Source organism: Anoplopoma fimbria, chromosome 12 (assembly GCF_027596085.1).
Source record: "Anoplopoma fimbria isolate UVic2021 breed Golden Eagle Sablefish chromosome 12, Afim_UVic_2022, whole genome shotgun sequence".
NCBI lineage: Eukaryota > Metazoa > Chordata > Actinopteri > Perciformes > Anoplopomatidae > Anoplopoma > Anoplopoma fimbria.
This window is the reverse complement of record NC_072460.1, coordinates 6,532,208-6,552,137: the sequence shown is the minus strand read 5'-3', so window position 1 is coordinate 6,552,137 and position 19,930 is coordinate 6,532,208. Positions and strand designations below refer to the sequence as shown.

Below are 19,930 nucleotides of genomic sequence, written 5' to 3'. Positions count from 1 at the left end.
ACGACTATCACTGGAGTACTTTGTTACGGAAGAAAACTTGTTCTGCAGTTATGGAAGGAGCTTTTTTTTTAAAGGAGGTTTCTAAGCAGATTTCTGGATGTTTTTTGTTTTTTTTTTCGATGAACACGGAGATGATGATATTGCTGGAAGGTTCTAGTCATGCAGACTCTAACAATGTGCGCGTCATGTCGTTGTTTGATGCGAATTACGCGAATCAGGCGTTTGAAGTTTGTCTTTATTGTCCCCGTGAGCTGCATGTCACAGCCACTGCGGCGTATGTTACTGTTGACTGTGATGAGAAGCGGGCAAAGTCGACGGGCCGAACTGCAATAATATCACTTTTACAACGCCGACATCCACCTGTCTCCTCGCCTCGTGTCTCTCTCCCCCCCCCCCTTTACCTCCCCCTGGGGAGAGGCACACCTCACAGTTTGTAAAACCCCCCTGGACTGAAATTGTTTGTCTGCCTCTGTTTCAGTTTTTAAAGAGATTTGGCACAGCTTGATCATAACGACGGTAGTAAGAAAAAAACATCTGTGCTCATGGCGACAAAGTACCCCAAACAGATTACCGTCAACGCTTGGCCAAAATCCCCCCCAGCCCCCTCTCCGAATCACCCGATACAAGCTGCCGCATATTGCCTATCAGGAAGCTCCGGTTTCATTCGGGGACTGACTTCGTTTTAATTTAGTGTCGCGCTCTTTCTGGGACCGCTGCCAAATGGGACTGGAGTCAACACTTGCCTGAGGACATATGTGAAAACTTTTTGGGCACAAACGTGTCCGGTGAGGGGGAATTAACAGACAAAATTCAGAAAGTCTTGCCGCTCTCTAATACAGTGAAGGAAAAGTAATGCTATATAAAATATATAAGGAGGGGGAGTTAGAGTAAGAAAAGTAAAGATCAGTTAGGGATGAGCGCCCGCATTGGCATTGTCGCCGTGATGTGCCAGTTCGGTTTAACCGACAACAAGACAGGAAGAGGTCAAGTCGATCCTATTTTAAGGTGGCAAATGGCTGTATGGGAGGTGTGTGGAGACAGAATGAGTCGGGGTGGGGAGGCGGAGGCGGAGACAGAGGGCGTCCGTGGTCAGATGTGCCGGTGCAGCTCCGGTAGCGGCGAGGAGGACAGGGCCGGCCGCGGTTCGACTCCCCGGCTCTTCATGAAGGACAGCAGCTGGTCGGGGATCTCGGCGAGGACGTCCTTAGCCAGCCGGGCCATGCTGAGGACCTGGTTGCCGGATCTGTCGATGTAGTCTCTGAAAGGGACAAACTGGAACAAACCCGTTAAGGACACGTAAGCAACAAGAAGTCTAGAAGAGAAAGTGTTTTCTGATTTTCATTAACGCTGGATTTCTTAAACTCATCTGGCCTTTAATTACGCTTTCATTAACGACCTTGCCTCCACTTCTTATCACATTGAGCCCCCCTCACTGATTTTCTCATCAATTCTTGCCGACTGCTTTATAATATACGGCAGTGCACAAGCAGAGACTGACAGGACATTGTGTTGTAACCCTTTTTGGATTTTTTCCTTTCTCCCATTGCTGTTTGTAAAGAGTTATATTCAGTTCACTGCCCTGGTTATACAAACTGACCCGACGTATGAAAACAGACAGTATTCAACAATTTTTGTTTTTAGATGTATTAAAACATATTTTTTCCTTCTTATAGGATAATACATGATATTAAGATCATAAATTCCAAGGCTGCCTGCAACAATTTTTTTTTTTACAATTTAGATTTGCCGTGCTGTCTGCCCTGGGAAGATTGTTGTCATGACTTTTACTTAAAATTGACTAAAGGTGCTTTGTTCCCTGGAGCTGGTGCCACTTTAACCCAGGTGGTATCAATCGCTCTTCGTTTGGAGCTAATGGCAGTCAAATGTGTTTTGATAAAAGATATTCAAATTGGCGCCCTCAAAAACAAAACATTTTGTTAGTGAAGTAAAGAAACAAGTTAACATTTCCTTCGGTGGAACGGACTAACATTACAGCAGGTAAGAAAATACCTTCAAAGACATTTTAAAAAGGGGAAGTGCAGTCCTTCTTAAAGGGTCAGGCAGGTCAGGGGATTAAAGCCCTCCTACGGAAATGTGCACCTCCGTCTGAGCTTACATACCTCTCAATGGAATAAAATATTCAGAGTGAAGGCAACAGTATGTTATCTGTCCTTACATATATGCTCAAGGCTGCATAATCAACAATCCATGGTGCACCCATTAAGCAGCCATCTTATGCAATGCACTCAAAAAAAGGATAAAACTCTATGTGTAAATTTAGATATGGATAGTGCAATTGCAATCAAGACATATTTGAACAGTAATAACATACAGTATGTATGTATTTTATGTCATTGCATAACCTCTGCACTCTGAGACAAGTCTCCAAACTGCTCACTGGTAAATGGAGTGTACATGGAATACATACAAAGCTTGGATACTAACTCTGGACACTAAGTCTTGATATACACTGCTTTTAAAATTGGAAACTTTAAAAAAAAAACTTATATTACATACTGCAGCTGTCCAAACAAAGTATGCACTGTTGCATCCAGCGTGCATTCAATTGGGACCTCTTTTAACTCTCTTGAACTTTGACCCGTCTGGCTCATATATGCATTTTGCTGAGGATTGTGGGTCAGAACAGCCAGAAAAGCATGCATACTAAAAAAATGCAACGGTGGTGATGCAGTGTAGGTCTAATGGGAGCACTATGACTTTAATTTATAACATGAGAAAAATACATGTAACGTTGATGTTTAACGTCTTCACATGTGCTGTAGAAGTAAAACAAAAGCAACTTAGTCAATCCTTTTGAAGTATTTAGGAATATATTTAATGATTACTGGTACTTTAGGCCATTTAATAGGATTTATTGTGTTGCAGTAGCTACTGCCACTTTCCCAGAACTACATTTTTGCAATCTTATCTACTCTGAGGGCTCCTCTCCACATCTAGGCAGTATACATTTATCATTGTGAGTGCTCGTTTTTCATTGTACCCTATGCTCTGCCAGCTGATCGGCCGGTCCTCTCCAGTGCGATACAAACATTCAAAAGGTGCATTGTTATCAGAGGCCATTGTATTGAGCTTCCTATTTGTGTTCTTCTATCGGGCTTTCTAAAACTACTATTTACTGTTGCCAGTTCTGGGTTTTATCAGTTCCTGATGGGGTTACTGCTCGCTCTTTAGAAAAACTCACCGCAAAACAATTTCAACAAAAAGCTGCTCTTTCTTGTCGACTTTGAAAATAACAATGGACGTTAAAGTGGAAGTGCTTTGAAGGCAAACTCAGAAAGGACATGTCTGTCCAGTTTAAGACACTGATAAATATAATTTTACATTGATTGATTGATTGATTGATTGATTGATTGATTGATTCATTGTCTTTATTTTCCGAATAAGGCATGCAAGCAATAAAAAACATGATTATTAATCAATTAATGATTATCAATTGATTATTAATAGATGAAATAAAAAATAAAAGAGACAACAAAAGTCAGGAGCGCCAGCGGAGTAATACACTGGTGCTTCACCATAATATTACAGTGTGTGTGTAACACACAAAAACTCAAGAAGTAAAATTTAAAAAAAAATACTTTCTACATGCTCGAAAGGGGGTAGGAGGAAGTAAAAAAACTTTGAACTGTTGAGTCCTAACCCTTAAAACTGACTGACTATAATTTTACATCTAATACAGTAAGCTATCGGCTTGAAATTTGAGTAGTGTCACCTGTTTAGTGAAAATAGAAACATGAGCATCAAATCATCAAATATCCTGAAGGCTTCTAATTTTATTAGATTGACAAAACATTTTTGGTAAAGATACAATTTCCACAGAAAAGCTTTTAGTATTATTATATTTGTTTTTATTTTTATTTATTATAGTTTGTACTACTCAGAAACTCAATAAATATCCTGTAAATGATTTCTCTGGATTTTATTAGATTGACTCTAAATCAGTTTGGGACTTTCGTGATTAATCATAGGTGTGTTTTGGGCGTGAGGAAAATGAAACCAATCAGCTTCATCTCCCATTCCCTTTGAAAGCCAGGTGCGCCTGCAGTTTATTGAAGGGTTCGACAAATTGGATAAGCGAAACACCAAAAAATAAGGGTTGACGCATCAATGTTTCGCTGCATAAAAACGTGAATACGAGGAAATTATTACAGCTATCTTTTTTTCCCCCCCAATACATTTTGATTGTATTGATTGAGTTATTGGAACGTTTGGGTCACACTGTCCATTTACAGGGGCTGCTGAATCCAAAAGGCTGCATTACGCATGGGCTTGTGCTGCCGGAGAGAAATGTAGGATTAAATGGTATAAATTTGATCCTTGGACAGGTGGACTGTTGAGTTGTGTGGGCAAGTGAAACCAGAATCATGGTGTTGTGCCCTTGAGCAAGACACAGAGCTTGTTAAGTGCAGTAAATAGACGGGTATTGTGATGTATATTGTATGAGGCAGTCCCCAGTGTGTGTGTGTGTGTGTGTGTGAGTGTGTGTCATGAATTTAAGCCGCCCTTCTACTGGAACAAACTCCCCCATGCTGCTGCTGTTGACAGAAACACGTTCAAGTTTGACCTGAGACGTTAAACAGTATTATGATGAGTACCTGCACAATGTCTCTCTCGGCAAGACGTCCCCTGGAGGACACCCTCACTTCATCTCCATCCAGCTCCTCCATGGCTAAAAAGGAGAGAAAGCGACAGACAGAGCATGACTCAATGCTGGAACCACGGAGGGAGAATTTAAAGGAGGTACAGGATGTTCTGTTGTATTTTTATAAGGTAATTGCTGATGTGGAGCACAGCATGTGGAGTAAGAACAGGTATTCAGAGGAGAATGGGTATGACAAGAATGCCATTTCATAAGCAAAAATGATTCTCAATTACACTTCAGGAAATGAAAATAATTCCGGCCACTCATGGAGAAAGCTCAGCATGCTTTCAGACAGCCGTTTTCAACTATGGCCAAACATAGGAAGAGGTGCTTGCTCTAAATTTGCGGTCTGATGGAGATGTCGTCCTGAGAGCTCTTCAAAAAAGAGCACCTGCAACAGTGTATATCCTGCTCCTGGAGTCACTGTGGCAGGGGAAAGTACAACGCAAGGTCAATTTAGCAAAGGGGTTATCACGGAATTTAGAAAACAAACACTTGAACTGATGGCGTAATATTTAAAGGCTGGGTTGCACAGAACTTTAAAACTAGCTTTCTTAAATTAAGAAAGATTACATTTTTAATCTCTCTGTGGAACGTCAGTTTAGTTTGCTGTTAATGTAGATAAAATTATATTCTGTTGAAACTTTAAACTCTTTAAAATGCGATCCAGTAATAACTTTAATCTAAGACAGACCCAATCCGGTTGAGTTTTATGATGCTGCTGCTAAATTTCACAGCAAAATGTTAGGGAGGCGAACAGGAAGATTGGACCAACGTGCAGACCCTTTTTTCTTTACGTGAAAAAAATGATATAATTATAAAAGTTTTTAATCGCTGCCTCCGCATTCTCAATATGGTAACTTCCATTCGGTTGAAAAAAAAAAATCATGGCAGTAATCTAAGATGCCGATGGCGAAATTGACAATCTGAGGATTCAAAACGGCAGTCCACAAAGCAATGGATGACATCACGATGACTCAGTCCAATTCTTATGTACAGTCTATTGACACATTGACAGATTGACAATAATTGAGTTTCCATGTGGACCAATAGAAACCCACATCACCTCAATCTGTTAATGTGGGTTAACGTGGGTGGAGGTAATGGACTTTTAATATGGTTGTTTTGTAGCGCAAACGGTCCCCATCTGTAGATATGCACTTTTTAATGATACAGCACAATTGTATGATTTATAGCAAACTATTTCACCAACCTCTTAGGGGCCCCTAGACACCACTTTGAGCCACACAGTGTTAAGGTAACACAGACCATCCAAAAGCTTATCCCCCTCCCCCCTTTTATAACCTAATACCAGCTCCTGGCAACACGCAAATTAAAATTTGGGTGAGCAAGTATCTCCTTATTGATTAAACTTTATTTAATTTTGGTTTCAACTTGGAGTCACTAATTTTTTTTTTTTTTAATTGTGCAACAGAGCCCCTTTTCATTTAAATTAAGATTTACTCAATTTGAAACTAGTTTTGCTAAACTCTGATAATAAGGAATCTTAGATTAAATGAATTATCGTTGGTGCAGCCCAGCATAATACTAGGAGATTAAAAACACTCACGTTTAGAGACGGAGGACACAGACTGAAGACAGAGCAAATAACAAATAGAGGCAACTAGGCCAGGCAATAAGGTGTACACACACACACACACACACACACACACACACACACACACACACACACACACACACACACACACTCACTTATTCACTCCAAGGTGCTATTAAGCCAGTTTGACCTTGCTTTCACCACCAATCCCACCATTCGATCACTTAAACAAGTCAGTGAGCCAGTGATGAGGCATTAGGTCGTCACACCCTGTGGAGCAGCAACAGACTGCACTCACACACACAAGCAGTTCTCACTGAAAGGTCGTGGACTGTACAATGCCTGCATCCATTGACTTTCAGCTTAAACTCTCCCAGGAGGTGGAGGCGCATACTGGACTGGTGTTTATCAAGAACCAATTATGATACAGCTGCCAAAATGGTTTTCCCGTTTGACCCATCGAGTCAGGTAAAAGCCAAGGTCAAAGTCGAACGCTGCCCTTCATAAAAATAAAACACATATTTGCGTCTTTAAAAAGCCAAGGTTGTTTCATTTAATCTCCTTAACATTTCAAATGTATTCCGTGCACGGAGCTACTGCTTCCTGGGGTCGGCGATTCAATTCTCCTAAGCTACGTTTCTCAGATACATGAAGAGGTCCTGATCGCCAGTGGTGCCACAGTGAAGAGTAGGTCCCATATTGTTTATGGAATAAAGATCAGTATTTTTTTTAAGGATGCATGCATATTAGTAAGGATCATTAAATGGTAACAGGAAACTCATCGTTATTGCTGCTTGTCTTGGGCACTTGGGCAAAATGTTGTTTTTATTCTCAATTACGCTTTCCTGGTTTGATAAAAAGATAAATCTCTACGGAACCCCTTAGAGCAGTGGTTCTCAACCTTTTTTCAGTGATGTACCCCCTGTGAAATATTTTTTCAGCCAAGTACCCCCTAACCAGCGCAAAGCATTTTTGGTTGAAAAAAAGATGTAATACACAGCGCTGTGCCATCGGTGTCTGATTTATTAAACTGTCAACACTGAAGATTGAACATTGAACAGTGCTTTTGCAATTACATTTTAGTGAGAAACTTGTGCTTCACTGAGAATCTTTGTCAGTCTTGGTGGCAGGGAGGCAACTGCTGTGATCAAGCTCTTCTCCAGGCTCAGTCTGTTTCTCTGCTTTGTTTTGATCACAGTCATTGCAGAGAAGGAGGCCTCAAAATAAATATGTGGAGGCAAAGGGTAGTAGCTGCTCCAAAGCTTTCTGCTCCTGCTTCACACACACCCAAAACTGTGTGAGTGTGGATGTGACAAACTTCATCTGGAGGCCACGGTCAGATGACACTTCCAGGAGTTTTTCCTGATAAGTGACAGGTAGCTTGCTTCCGTTTGCTTCGGACAAGAGAAATGGGTTTCTCACCCAATCCTCCATGTCAGGAAAGTAGGAATGAAAATCTTGAATCAAGTTGGTCAAATGTCCCACAATGACCAACTTGACTGGAGCTCTGTCCACATCCTCACTAGAGAGAAAATCATCCACCTGAGGAAAGCAGGTGAAATCCCCCTGTGCAGAGGCCCTTCTCCACAGCTCTGCTTTCTTCAGGGAGACACCCACCTTGTCATACAGGTTTAAGATGCTGGTGTCCTTTCCCTGCAGAGACATATTCAGTTCGTACAGTTTGCTGAATATATCTGCCAGATAGCACAGCTTTGCAAGCCAGTCTGTGTCCTGGAACAAGGTGGCATGGGGTGATCTGTGCTCAATCAGAAAGGTGTGTACTTCAGGATCGTAATTCCAACAGCCGGTTGAGTAGAGAGTCAGCGCACTTCTGTGTGCAGCAGCAGTTGTGTGTGTTCAGCTCCCATGTTTTCACAGAGGCGGCGAAACAGGCGTGTGCGTTACGTGGCCTTGACTTTATGAAGTTGATCACTTTTGATGCTGTCGTTCAAAACGTCATGTAACACAGGGCTCATTTTCCTTGACACCAATGCTTCCCTGTGTATGACACAGTGAGTCCACTTCACGTCGGGGTTCTCTTTTTTAATGAGTCCTCGCGAGCTGCCCGTCATCGATGCCGCTGCGTCCGTGCAGATGCTGCTGCAGGATTTCCAGCTCATGCCGTTTTCACAGAAGGAGGTGTTGATGACATCAAAAATGTCCTCTCCTGTTGTTTTCCCCTCCAATGCTTTGCAGAATAGTATGTGCTCATAAATGTTGTCAGTATCGATGTATCTCACAAAAGCAACAAGTTGTGCATTTCCACTGACATCTGTGGATTCATCCAGCTGGAGTGAAAAAGAGTCGCTAAGTTTTCCCACAACTTGCTCGACAATGTCTGTTCCCATTTTATCTACTCTGCGGCACACAGAGTCATTTGACACAGTCTTTAATTTCTCCGCTGCGTTCGTGTCCAGCATGGTCTCAGCCAGCACAACGGCGGCGGGAAGGAGCAGGTCTTCGGCTATGGTGAACGGTTTCTTGGCTTTAGCTATCAGCAAAGACACCGCATAAGAGGCCTCCAGGGCTTTGGCTGATGTCGTGGAGGCTTTCCACATCGTGTCTTGAGATGACCTGAATTCAGAAAGTTTCCTCTTAAAAAACTCAGATGGCTTACCAACATGACTTGCATGTTTTGTGTTGAGATGCCGCTGAAGATGTGCTGGCTTCATACCACTGTTGGCTAATCTCTCGCCACAGAAGAAACACAAAGCCTTGGGTGGATGGCAACTCGTGGACGTAAATCCCATTAAAACATATTCTTCTGAATATTGACGGAATTTTTCCGGCTCTGGTTTCGCCTTCTTCGGCACTTGTCCCTCCATGTTTTCAGCAGCATTTCTGTTTAAGTTTTCAAGGCGGCAGTGATTGACAGGTGATGGCAGGTGGCGTGTGCCAGGTTGGGTCAAACCATCCTGGTATCGGGGAGACTCAGGGTTTTTAGGATAATGAAATTGAATAGCCTACTGAATGTAACATTCAGTTTATGAACTTACACTTATATTTTATTGAATATTTATTAAATAACTATTTTTAAAGGATTTTTTAATGGATGCTAATTTTAAATATATTTTAAAAAAATCTCACGTACCCCCATTTGAGAACCACTGCCTTAGAGGACATGATAAAAAAAAAATGGTCATTCACCGTTAATACTTAAAATGTTTGTCTTAAATCATCCAACAGTAAGTGTATTTAAATGGCACAGGTTAGCTGACAGATATGGGATGGGGCCCTGTACTACAAAGCAAGTTCAACATACCCAGGTTATCTTTTGCTTATCTTGTTTAAGTAAACCCAAACAAACGCAATACTTCTGTTATGAACTTTGTAAATCAACCCCAGGGTTACTCTTGGTCTGTAATATTATCAAACGATCCACGTAGCTCTGATTGGTCAGTAAGCAGTGATTTTCTACGAGCTGATCTCTTATCCCAAACATAACCTGCTCCAGAGCAGGTAAGGTGTTCAGCATAAGTAACCGTGGTGATCTACCCCTGTGAAGAAGAGAAGCTGGCCCTGAAGTAACCCCAAATCCTGCTTCATAGCAGAGACGAGGATCGTACCGCCACGACCCTGCTGTACCACAGTCACACACAGCACAGAAAAAATCTCTGTCAACAATTGAGCTAAGATTGCGAGATGCATATGTGATGTTCTATTGATTATTAATATAATAACTAATGTCTCATTTTCTTTCACTAAATCCCCCCTGGAGAGGCCCACCTCCTACTTTGGAAACCTCTGAACTCGACTCTACTTTGAAAATGTTTTGACCGTTTCATAACTCGTGGTTTTGTCGTGGCCTACTTTGAGACATGGAAACGTATAAAGCTACTTTACTAAATAAACCATAAATGTATTTTTCATTGAAGGTTCAAGATTTTTAAGATTTAAGATTGATTGCATTAGCAAAGTTATTGTTTTTTTCTTTTCTTTTTTGTCAAGATGGTTAGTGTGTCAAATTTATATTAATGACATTTTACCTGTTATAACAATATCAAACTCTTATGAAGAGGAGAAACACACTGGCATGTGTAGGCCTTCGTGAAAATATATTTACTTGCTCAGTTTGCTGCAGCAAACTTTTGGATTTCTCCATTGAAAGTTTACCGAGGGCGGGGGTCTGCAAATAACCATTAGCCAACTGCATGGAAAGGTGCTTGACAGCGACATAATAGGATGTGACGCACATTTTAGTTGACAAAATATTAAAACATTTTTTTATTTTCAACTGTGCAAAAAATGAAATAAATTGCATATTTACCCATTTGTTAGTAAACAAACCTTTAATGTTGATCTTACGTTTTAAAAATGAGACCCCAGTTGCTTTAAACTAAGGACTTCACTTTTGTAATGTAAAACTAGAAGTGTTCCTATGCTGTAAAGTGGCAATCTTGAAGATTTTAATTTAAAAATATTGTATGTTAAATCCATTGCTGAAGGATGAAAGACTATTGGGATTGAGGCTATGGCCCACTGATGAAAGTATTGCAATATATATATATTTGCAGTGTTATGAACTGGGTTTCTCTGGCGACAGTCCCCGATAAAAGGCTGGAAGTTGGAATTTCGGACTCAGCCGAAAATCTCCTATTTTTTCACTCTAAGAGAAAGTCAAAATTAGCCAGGACTGATATTTAAAAAAGACAAGGAGAGTATATATTTTTTTGAATTATAACATAATTGTTGTAGTTATGCTAAATTTAACACTATGCTGAATTTATTACATTATTCAATATTTTTTGGGGTTTATTATGTTTTAAGTTTTAACTATGTACAAAACTGTTACCTCATTACATTATGAGTTGCTACAACGCTAACATAATTTATAAGGATACAGTGTTTGTACGCATGTAAATAGCTCTACCTCTTTCCTCCTGGCTGTGCTTATGTAAATGTTAATGTAAAGTATTGTGATTTCAAAATGAAAAAAAAAAATGATCCAATATGGCAGCCACGCTTTGCCAGTTGCCATAATATCTGGTCATATTTGAAAATAAACAAGTAATAGAACAATAAGCAATGTTCTAGAACAGGAACTGGTTATTTTTCAAACGCAATGTGCCTCTATTACATCACGATGATGTCATCATTGGAATGTGGTGAGATCATAGATAAAATGCCTTTGATGATATTGATGACATCACAAAGGAAGCACCCAGGGGGAAATATAAGAGGTTGTTTCCCGCACACAGGACACATTATCGACACGTCACGTGGAGTTCACAACGCTACAAAGGAAGACAAGGTAAGACCAATACACTTTATTTTAATACACATTATTGTATTTCAAACAGGCAATCAAGATGAAGCCAGTGAAATCCCCAAACTTACTAGCCATATGCGTGGCACTTAGGACCCAGATAAGCTTCATGGTAGATCGGGAAAAATGGCTGACGGAGCAAAACAACGAGCTGAGCCAAAAGATTTCCGTTATGTATCATCACAGGAGTATGTGGGGAAATGTACGTTATAGGTTGTTTAATCCGGAAAACCAACGGAATGAACTGACCGACAAGTTAGAGGGTCAGCTACGGAACGCCCACAGGAAAACAGAGCAACTCCAGAAACAGATGAATCAAAAGGGGAACGAGTACGAAAGTGAACTTCACTTTCAAAACAGGAACTACGCAAAGTTGCAGGACAAATACGCCACTGAGGAGAAGGCTCGAGAACAGGGGGAGAAGGAACTGGAAAAGGCTAATGTGGAGAAGAGAAGCCTGGATGAGCAGGTGAAGAATTTGACGGGGGAGGTGAATTGCCTGACTCTTGCCGACGCAGAAATAAAAGAGAAACACAGACAGGTAGAGGATTTGCACAATACTGCCACGCGCTTGTTGAAGAGGGAGAAAAAGATTTCCAATCATTACACACTAAAATCGAATTATCTGAACCACGACATCATCGCTCTCACGGCTGAACTTAAAACACAAGCAGAAGACAATGAAATTAAAAAGAAAGCAATGTGTACCATGAAAGCGGAGATAAAAGCGCAGAAAAAGACAATACGGACCTTTTAAAAATCCATAAGAATCAAGAATACCAGATGTCCTGTTTGCAGCAAGATATAGAGGACGGAAAAAGTATTCACAAAGACAAGGAACGCAGTCAGGAGAATATCATAGCTACGCTGAAAAATAACCTAATTCACTACAATGAAGTCAAAACAAAACTGGAAGAGAAGGAGGACAAGGTGACAAATATTATTAACTCCAAAGATCAGGAGATAATCCATCTCAAGAATCTGATAGCCGAGTTGGAAAATAAGAACGAAGAAGTCATCGCTCAGAGAGAGCTCGATCATCAGAACTGGCTGAACGCTGAGGCGAAAGTCAGTCTGCAGGACAAGATGATTCAAGAACTGCAGGATGAAGTTAGACGCAAGGCTGGCGAGACCGACGCGGTGTTGGAGGACCTGGTCGGCGTTAAGGAGCAGCACCACGATGCGTGTAAACAGCTGAAATGCGTGAAGTGGCAGCTGGCGGAAAGCAGGAAGACACTGGAAGCTTGCGTGACTTCAGCCGATAACGAGCGGGCGCTGGGCGAAAAGAGAATGGCGGAGATGGTGGAGATGGCGGTGGAGATGGCGGCGGAGAAGGAGGAGTTGCAGAAGGAGCTTCAGGAGTTGGAGAAGGAGCTTCAGCGCCACAAAAATTTGCTGGAAGAGGACGCGATGCAGAAGTTGCTACAGTGTAAGTTGGACCTCAAGGAGAAAGATAAGTTGTTGAAGGCGTCACAGGGATTCGTCACGGCTTACAAGGAGGAGTGCAAGAAGGTTCAGGAGGAGAACGAGCAGCTAACAAGGAAACACAGGAAGCTTGAAATTAAGTATCAAATTCGAGTAAAGCTGTGCCCATTGCCCCCATTCCAAAAAAGGCCCCAACTCCCCCTGAGGACATATCGGAGGTTGAAATTGGGTACATATCAAGGAACAGTTGCTTCCCCTCTCCAAGAAATCCAAGATTCCACCCGAGGAGATTTTCAAGGTCGCACCCCTCCCTCCCATCTCCATCAAGCTCCAGTGTCGTGGAATCAAATCCAGTCTGTGCCCCGCTCCGCCCAAATCTCACTCTGTTTACTCCCAACTCCCGAGCGGCCTGACAGCGTTGAAGAGACGACAGTCCGCACCCAGCCCCACCCATATCTCCAGCCCGACCCTCCGCAACCCAAATCCTCAGCGTACCCCACTCCCCCCATATCCAGTAATCTCAAGTGTCCTCAGTCCACATATACAGCTTGCCTCGCTTCCTCCCATCTCCCAAGCCGCGGGCGTGGCGGAAGATCAAACAGTCAGCACCCAGCACCACCCAAATCTCAAGCCCAACCCCCAGCGTCCTGGAGGAAAAAAACCTCCACACCCCCCACTACCCAAACAATGAGCTCACCCCACTCCCTCCCATTTCCGATACTATCCAGTGTTTAGGAAAAAATGTCAGTCCACGGCAGTTAAATCCAAGGCTCAAGGGAAAAGGACTAAGAAGTAAAATGTAGACTCACAGGTAGCTTGTGAAAGTCCTGGCCCACTTCAAGCACAAAACTTCACACATCCCCATCTATGATTTCCTTCACAGCAACTCAGTGGCTAGCACTGAATGCTCACAGAAAGGCTCCTGGGTTAAATCCCATCTGGCCAGGTTCCTTTATGTCTTTGGGTTTACTCCGGGTGCTCCGGTTTCCTCCCACTAAATTAAAATGTAGACTCACAGGTAGCTTGTGAAAGTCCTGGCCCGCTTCAAGCACAAAACTTCACACATCCCCATCTATGATTTCCTTCACAGCAACTCAGTGTCTAGCACTGAATGCTCACAGAAAGGGTCCTGGGTCAAATCCCATCTGGCCAGGTTCCTTTATGTCTTTGGGTTTACTCCGGGTGCTCCGGTTTCCTCCCACTAAATTAAAATGTAGACTCACAGGTAGCTTGTGAAAGTCCTGGCCCACTTCAAGCACAAAACTTCACACATCCCCATCTATGATTTCCTTCACAGCAACTCAGTGGCTAGCACTGAATGCTCACAGAAAGGCTCCTGGGTCAAATCCCATCTGGCCAGGTTCCTTTATGTCTTTGGGTTTACTCCGGGTGCTCCGGTTTCCTCCCACTAAATTAAAATGTAGACTCACAGGTAGCTTGTGGCCTACTTTGAGACATGGAAACGTATAAAGCTACTTTACTAAATAAAACATAAATTTATTTTTAATTGAAGGTTCAAGATTTTTAAGATTTAAGATTGATTGCATTAGCAAAGTTATTGTTTTTTTCTTTTCTTTTTTGTCAAGATGGTTAGTGTGTCAAATTTATATTAATGACATTTTACCTGTTATAACAATATCAAACTCTTATGAAGAGGAGAAAGAAAATACACTGGCATGTGTAGGCCTTCATGAAAATATATTTACTTGCTCAGTTTGCTGCAGCAAACTTTTGGATTTCTCCATTGAAAGTTTACCGAGGGCGGGGTCTGCAAATAACCATTAGCCAACTGCATGGAAAGGCGCTTGACAGCGACATAATAGGATGTGACGCACATTTTAGTTGACAAAATATTAAAACATTTTTTTATTTTCCACTGTGCAAAAAATGAAATAAATTGCATATTTACCCATTTGTTAGTAAACAAACCTTTAATGTTGATCTTACGTTTTAAAAATGAGACCCCAGTTGCTTTAAACTAAGGACTTCACTTTTGTAATGTAAAACTAGAAGTGTTCCTATGCTGTAAAGTGGCAATCTTGAAGATTTTAAATTAAAAATATTGTATGTTAAGTCCATTGCTGAAGGATGAAAGACTATTGGGATTGAGGCTATGGCCCACTGATGAAAGTATTGCAATATATATATATTTGCAGTGTTATGAACTGGGTTTCTCTGGCGACAGTCCCCGATAAAAGGCTGGAAGTTGGAATTTCGGACTCAGCCGACTTCCGGGCGCTAAAAAATCTCCTATTTTTTCACTCTAAGAGAAAGTCAAAATTAGCCAGGACTGATATTTAAAAAAGACAAGGAGAGTATATATTTTTTTGAATTATAATATAATTGTTGTAGTTATGCTAAATTTAACACTATGCTGAATTTATTACATTATTCAATATTTTTGGGGGTTTATTATGTTTTAAGTTTTAACTATGTACAAAACTGTTACCTCATTACATTATGAGTTGCTACAACACTAACATAATTTATAAGGATACAGTGTTTGTACGCATGTAAATAGCTCTACCTCTTTCCTCCTGGCTGTGCTTATGTAAATGTTAATGTAAAGTATTGTGATTTCAAAATGAAAAAAAAAAACATGATCCAATATGGCAGCCACGCTTTGCCAGTTGCCATAATATCTGGTCATATTTGAAAATAAACAATAGAACAATAAGCAATGTTCTAGAACAGGAACTGGTTCCTTAGAATGGGTTATTTTTCAAACGCAATGTGCCTCTATTACATCACGATGATGTGAAATCCCCAAACTTACTAGCCATATGCGTGGCACTTAGGACCCAGATAAGCTACATGGTAGAACGGGAAAAATGGCTGACGGAGCAAAACAACGAGCTGAGCCAAAAGATTTCCGTTATGTATTATCACAGGAGTACGTGGGGAAATGAACGTTATAGGTTGAGTCCGAATGTAGCGTCGACGACACGTTTGCGCATGCGCTCTTTGGATAACCGTAATGACGTCAGTTTTTGCACTATCGGAAAAATTTCAATGGTTTCTGAAAGCTGAGAGTTTGCACTTTAGTGCCAACATGGTGTCATTACGGTAATTTCACTCCCGCCTCTCGCGGAAGCCCGCGAAGACGCCCCTTTGTTTCCAGCGAATACACACACAGCGAGTGACACAGACAACACAGAGCGGAGAAGTAGAGCGAAAACAAACCAGAGCCCGTCTACGAAGAGCCTGGGCACTCCCTATACGCCCCATTGTACCGATTTTGGTTGTAGTTCCATGAGACATCCACTGGGGGTGATCGCGGGCGAGTCCAGATTGAATGGGAGTCTATGGGGCTAAACGGCTAATTATGCCTCTTTCACCTGCTTGTCGTTGAAATATCGCAAATTTTATTGTAGATTCCGCAAGTTCAATATAGATTATGGTTCAAAAGTCAAATGAGTGAGTACTTATGTCCTTTCGATTTCTTACAGTTTGGGCCGTTGTTGGCCGTATACGCTAGCATTCTGCTAATGAATGCTGATTGGTCAGGGACGGACTTGCGACTGATTACGACCAGAGACCCCTCTTGACGGCATCTGAAGCTGAAGCGCATCGGAAAACATTATCTTAAGGAGGACTTTCCGTCGAAGTTATTTTTGCGTACTGATATTTAGCTGGCTCAGCTAACCCCTAATTTTACAAAATGGCTAACTTTATATTAAGTTTAAATGTTGCTTTTATTTCACACCTGGGCTTACTTTTTAAAATGTATTATTAAGTATCACGCATAAAATTTACATATAATACCAAAGTACGATAACATCATTATATTGATATATTAATTAATATATTAATTAATCAAGTAAATCAAATGATGGTAATACATATACCGTTCTTTTACTTTTTAATAGCCACCATAAATTGGCTAGAAATAACTTTATATTAAGTTTAAATGAAAAAAATATGCATTTTATTTCACACCTGGGCTGCTATGTAGCACACACCAGGGTCATCAAAATGTATTATTAAGTATCACGCCTGGCTTCAGAAAATGGGTTACATATAATACCAAAAGTACGATAACATCATTATATTGATATATTAATTAATATATTAATTAATCCGTAAATCAAATGATGTTAATACATATACCGTTCTTTTACTTTTCAATAGCCACCATAAATTGGCTAGGCTACATAGCAGATAATCAGCCGACAGCCAGCATCCAGCCAGCTGATATCAGCTAGCACTAGATAGAAAAAAAAAACACTCTGTAAGTAACATACATATGTGAAACATTCGCCCATTTCTTGTTTTGACATTAACTCACTAAAACTCTAACTAGTGCATTAAGCAAAAAAAAAAAGCCTTACCTCCACGTTGGGGGAAAAGGAAGTGCCGAAGTGATTCAGAAACTGCCGTAAAGCAGTACCTCTGACAGTGTGACGTCATCGCATTTTTTGAACACCTTTTTAGAACAGATACGTGACCTTAAAAAATGCAATATTCAGCTGAGTTTATTATTTTAGCCCCACCCTTTGATAGCAACTTTCAAATTACTTGACAAAAAATTACATCGTGAGAAAAGTGGATTCTGAGGATAAAACCCCGTTGGCTCCCATTCATTCTGGACTCGCCTACGAGCGCCCCGCATGGTCAAAGATTATTACTGCAACCAGTCCGGAAACCCGGAACTAACCCGCGAGTGCCAGTTCTCCTCATATTAGACATTCTCTGAACAAACTGACTAAACAGCTGCATCTAGCGAAATATTTTGAATAAAAATGACAACAGGAAGACCTTCCCGAGTTATTAGACCACCTTTGAGGTTCACAGACGGCTTTGAGGAAGAAGAGACTTCTTGTGAAGAAAGGTAAAGTAAAAAAAATTTGTTTCTAGGTGCTATTTGGGGATATTTTTTGTGAGTGACTGATTTATCTAGTTCAAACTGTTACTAATGAATGAATATGGTATATAATATATGGTATACAATATGTTACACTCATAAAGGTAGTTTTCAGGCTACTGGGTTAGATAGATAGATAGTTTATAAACATATAAATATACTATCTATGGTTTAGCTCTCACTCCAGTGTGTTGCTAATGGGGATCCCAATCAGATCAAATCAAACCGCATAGTTATGTATTAGGCATACGTTTGAATCATACATAACTATGCGTATTCTTTGTTTGTTTGGTGATTTTTTTAGAATAGTGTAACATTACCAAGTCTGATTTATATTTATATGGTTGTACAGTGTATGATGCCTTGTTTTTATTTTACAGTGTGGTGGAGGAGGAGTCCCCCAGTGTCACTCAGGGACGTTCAGGGAGGAGCAATGGGGCTGGAGGTGATGCTGGCACTAGTAGAGACCGAAGCCGCTCACCACAGCACCAAGAAAGGTGGAAGACGGAGGCTGAGCCAGATTATGGAGTCCCTCAAAAGCTGAGATTCAACCCCCAACGCACCCCAGGTGTCCAACCCCCTCTAAGTATGGGAAACCCACCACCCGGTGAAATTTTCTCTCATTTTTTTGATGCTGCGGTTTTGCTTCTCCTGTGTCAAAACACCAATAAGTATGCGGCCAAAAACCTAGAGAAAGGGAGAAGGTTCCTCTGGAAAGAAATCCAGCCGGAGGAGATGACAAAATTCATTGGCATGTTGCTGTACATGTCAGTGCTGGACCTGCCTAAGATACGAGATTTCTGGAGAACCCAGAGTATATTTAGTGTCCCTTTCCCCGCCACCGCCATGACCCGAGACCGATTTAGGGCAGTGTTAGGGAATATTCACATGAGTGACCCAGCTCAAAGCGAAGAAAATGACGCCAAAAAAGGCACTGATGATTATGATCACCTCCACCGTGTCAGACCGCTTATGGAGATGATCCAGATCAACTGCAAGTCAATTTACCAACCAAGGCAGCACATTGCAGTTGATGAGAGGATGGTTGGGACCAAGGCCAGGCTTGGTATCAAGCAGTACATGAAGGCAAAGCCTACGAAGTGGGGCCTGAAGTTCTTCGTGCTTGCTGCAGCAAACGGACTTTGCTTGGACTTCAAGCTCTACACAGGCAAGTCCAAGACGGCCACAGGGAAGGGGCTCTCCTTCGATGTTGTTGACGGACTGATGGATAGAGGATACCTGGGGTCAGGTTATATTGTGTACACCGACAACTTTTACACAAGTCCCCTCCTCTACCGACACCTGAGCCAGGAGGGATTCGGAGCTTGTGGGACATACAGGTAATGTGCAATCTGCTCCTAGTGATGTGTATCATATGGATAAAATGGAAGTGAAGAGAATACATTTTGTTTCAATAGAATTATTCCTAACAAAGGACTACTTGTTCATCTGACCAACGTCAGGAACCTTTGCAACATCTACAGCAAGATAAGCCTGGAGCCAGAGGAGGACACAAGACGCAAACTAACATATAACTGAGCATTTGTAACTTCTTGCTCTCTTCTCCTCTGAACTCTGATGTGATCACATCAACCTGCCTTGTCAATTTACTCAAATAAATCTGAGGCCGGATACCGAATTCCACCGCATTTACTATTAAATGATAATAAAGTAACCATCTTCTTCTTATACAGGCAAGGAAGAGTCGGTGTCCCTACCACCCAGGAGAATGCCATAACGAAAAGGTCTCCACGTGGCACTATCCGGTGGATCAGGGACAGGGATCTTCTCTTCGTGAAGTGGATGGACACAAGAGAGGTCTCCCTGTGCTCCACCATCCACCCCGTTTACAGTGGGGATACAGTGCAGCGTTGGCAGAAGACGGGTGATGGGCCACACCAACATATCTCCATCCCCAGACCCACCACGGTAACCGAATACAACAGGTACATGGGGGGAGTCGATACATCCGACCAGATGATTGGGACAAATTCAGTCCACCGGAAGACGACAAGGTGGCCCACCACTGTGTTCCAGCATCTGGTGGACATCGCTGCGACCAACTCCTTCATTATACACAAGGAGTGTGCCAGCCTGCAGCAGGTGAGACCGATGACCCGTCAGCAATTCCAGGAGGAGCTTGCTGCACACCTC

General features: G+C 41.6%; 1 protein-coding gene across 1 annotated transcript in view; it reads right to left on the bottom strand.

Annotated features, from left to right (window-relative positions):
* Positions 1-1,089: 1,089 nt before the first annotated feature.
* Positions 1,090-19,930, bottom strand: part of LOC129099401 (copine-9-like) — a 79,082-nt gene continuing 60,241 nt past the window's right edge. The window contains exons 14-15 of the mRNA XM_054608632.1: positions 4,617-4,690; positions 1,090-1,272 (exon numbers count right to left, since the gene is read on the bottom strand). Coding sequence (XP_054464607.1) covers positions 1,090-1,272; positions 4,617-4,690 — 257 coding nt within the window. The remainder of the gene's footprint in view (positions 1,273-4,616; positions 4,691-19,930) is intronic.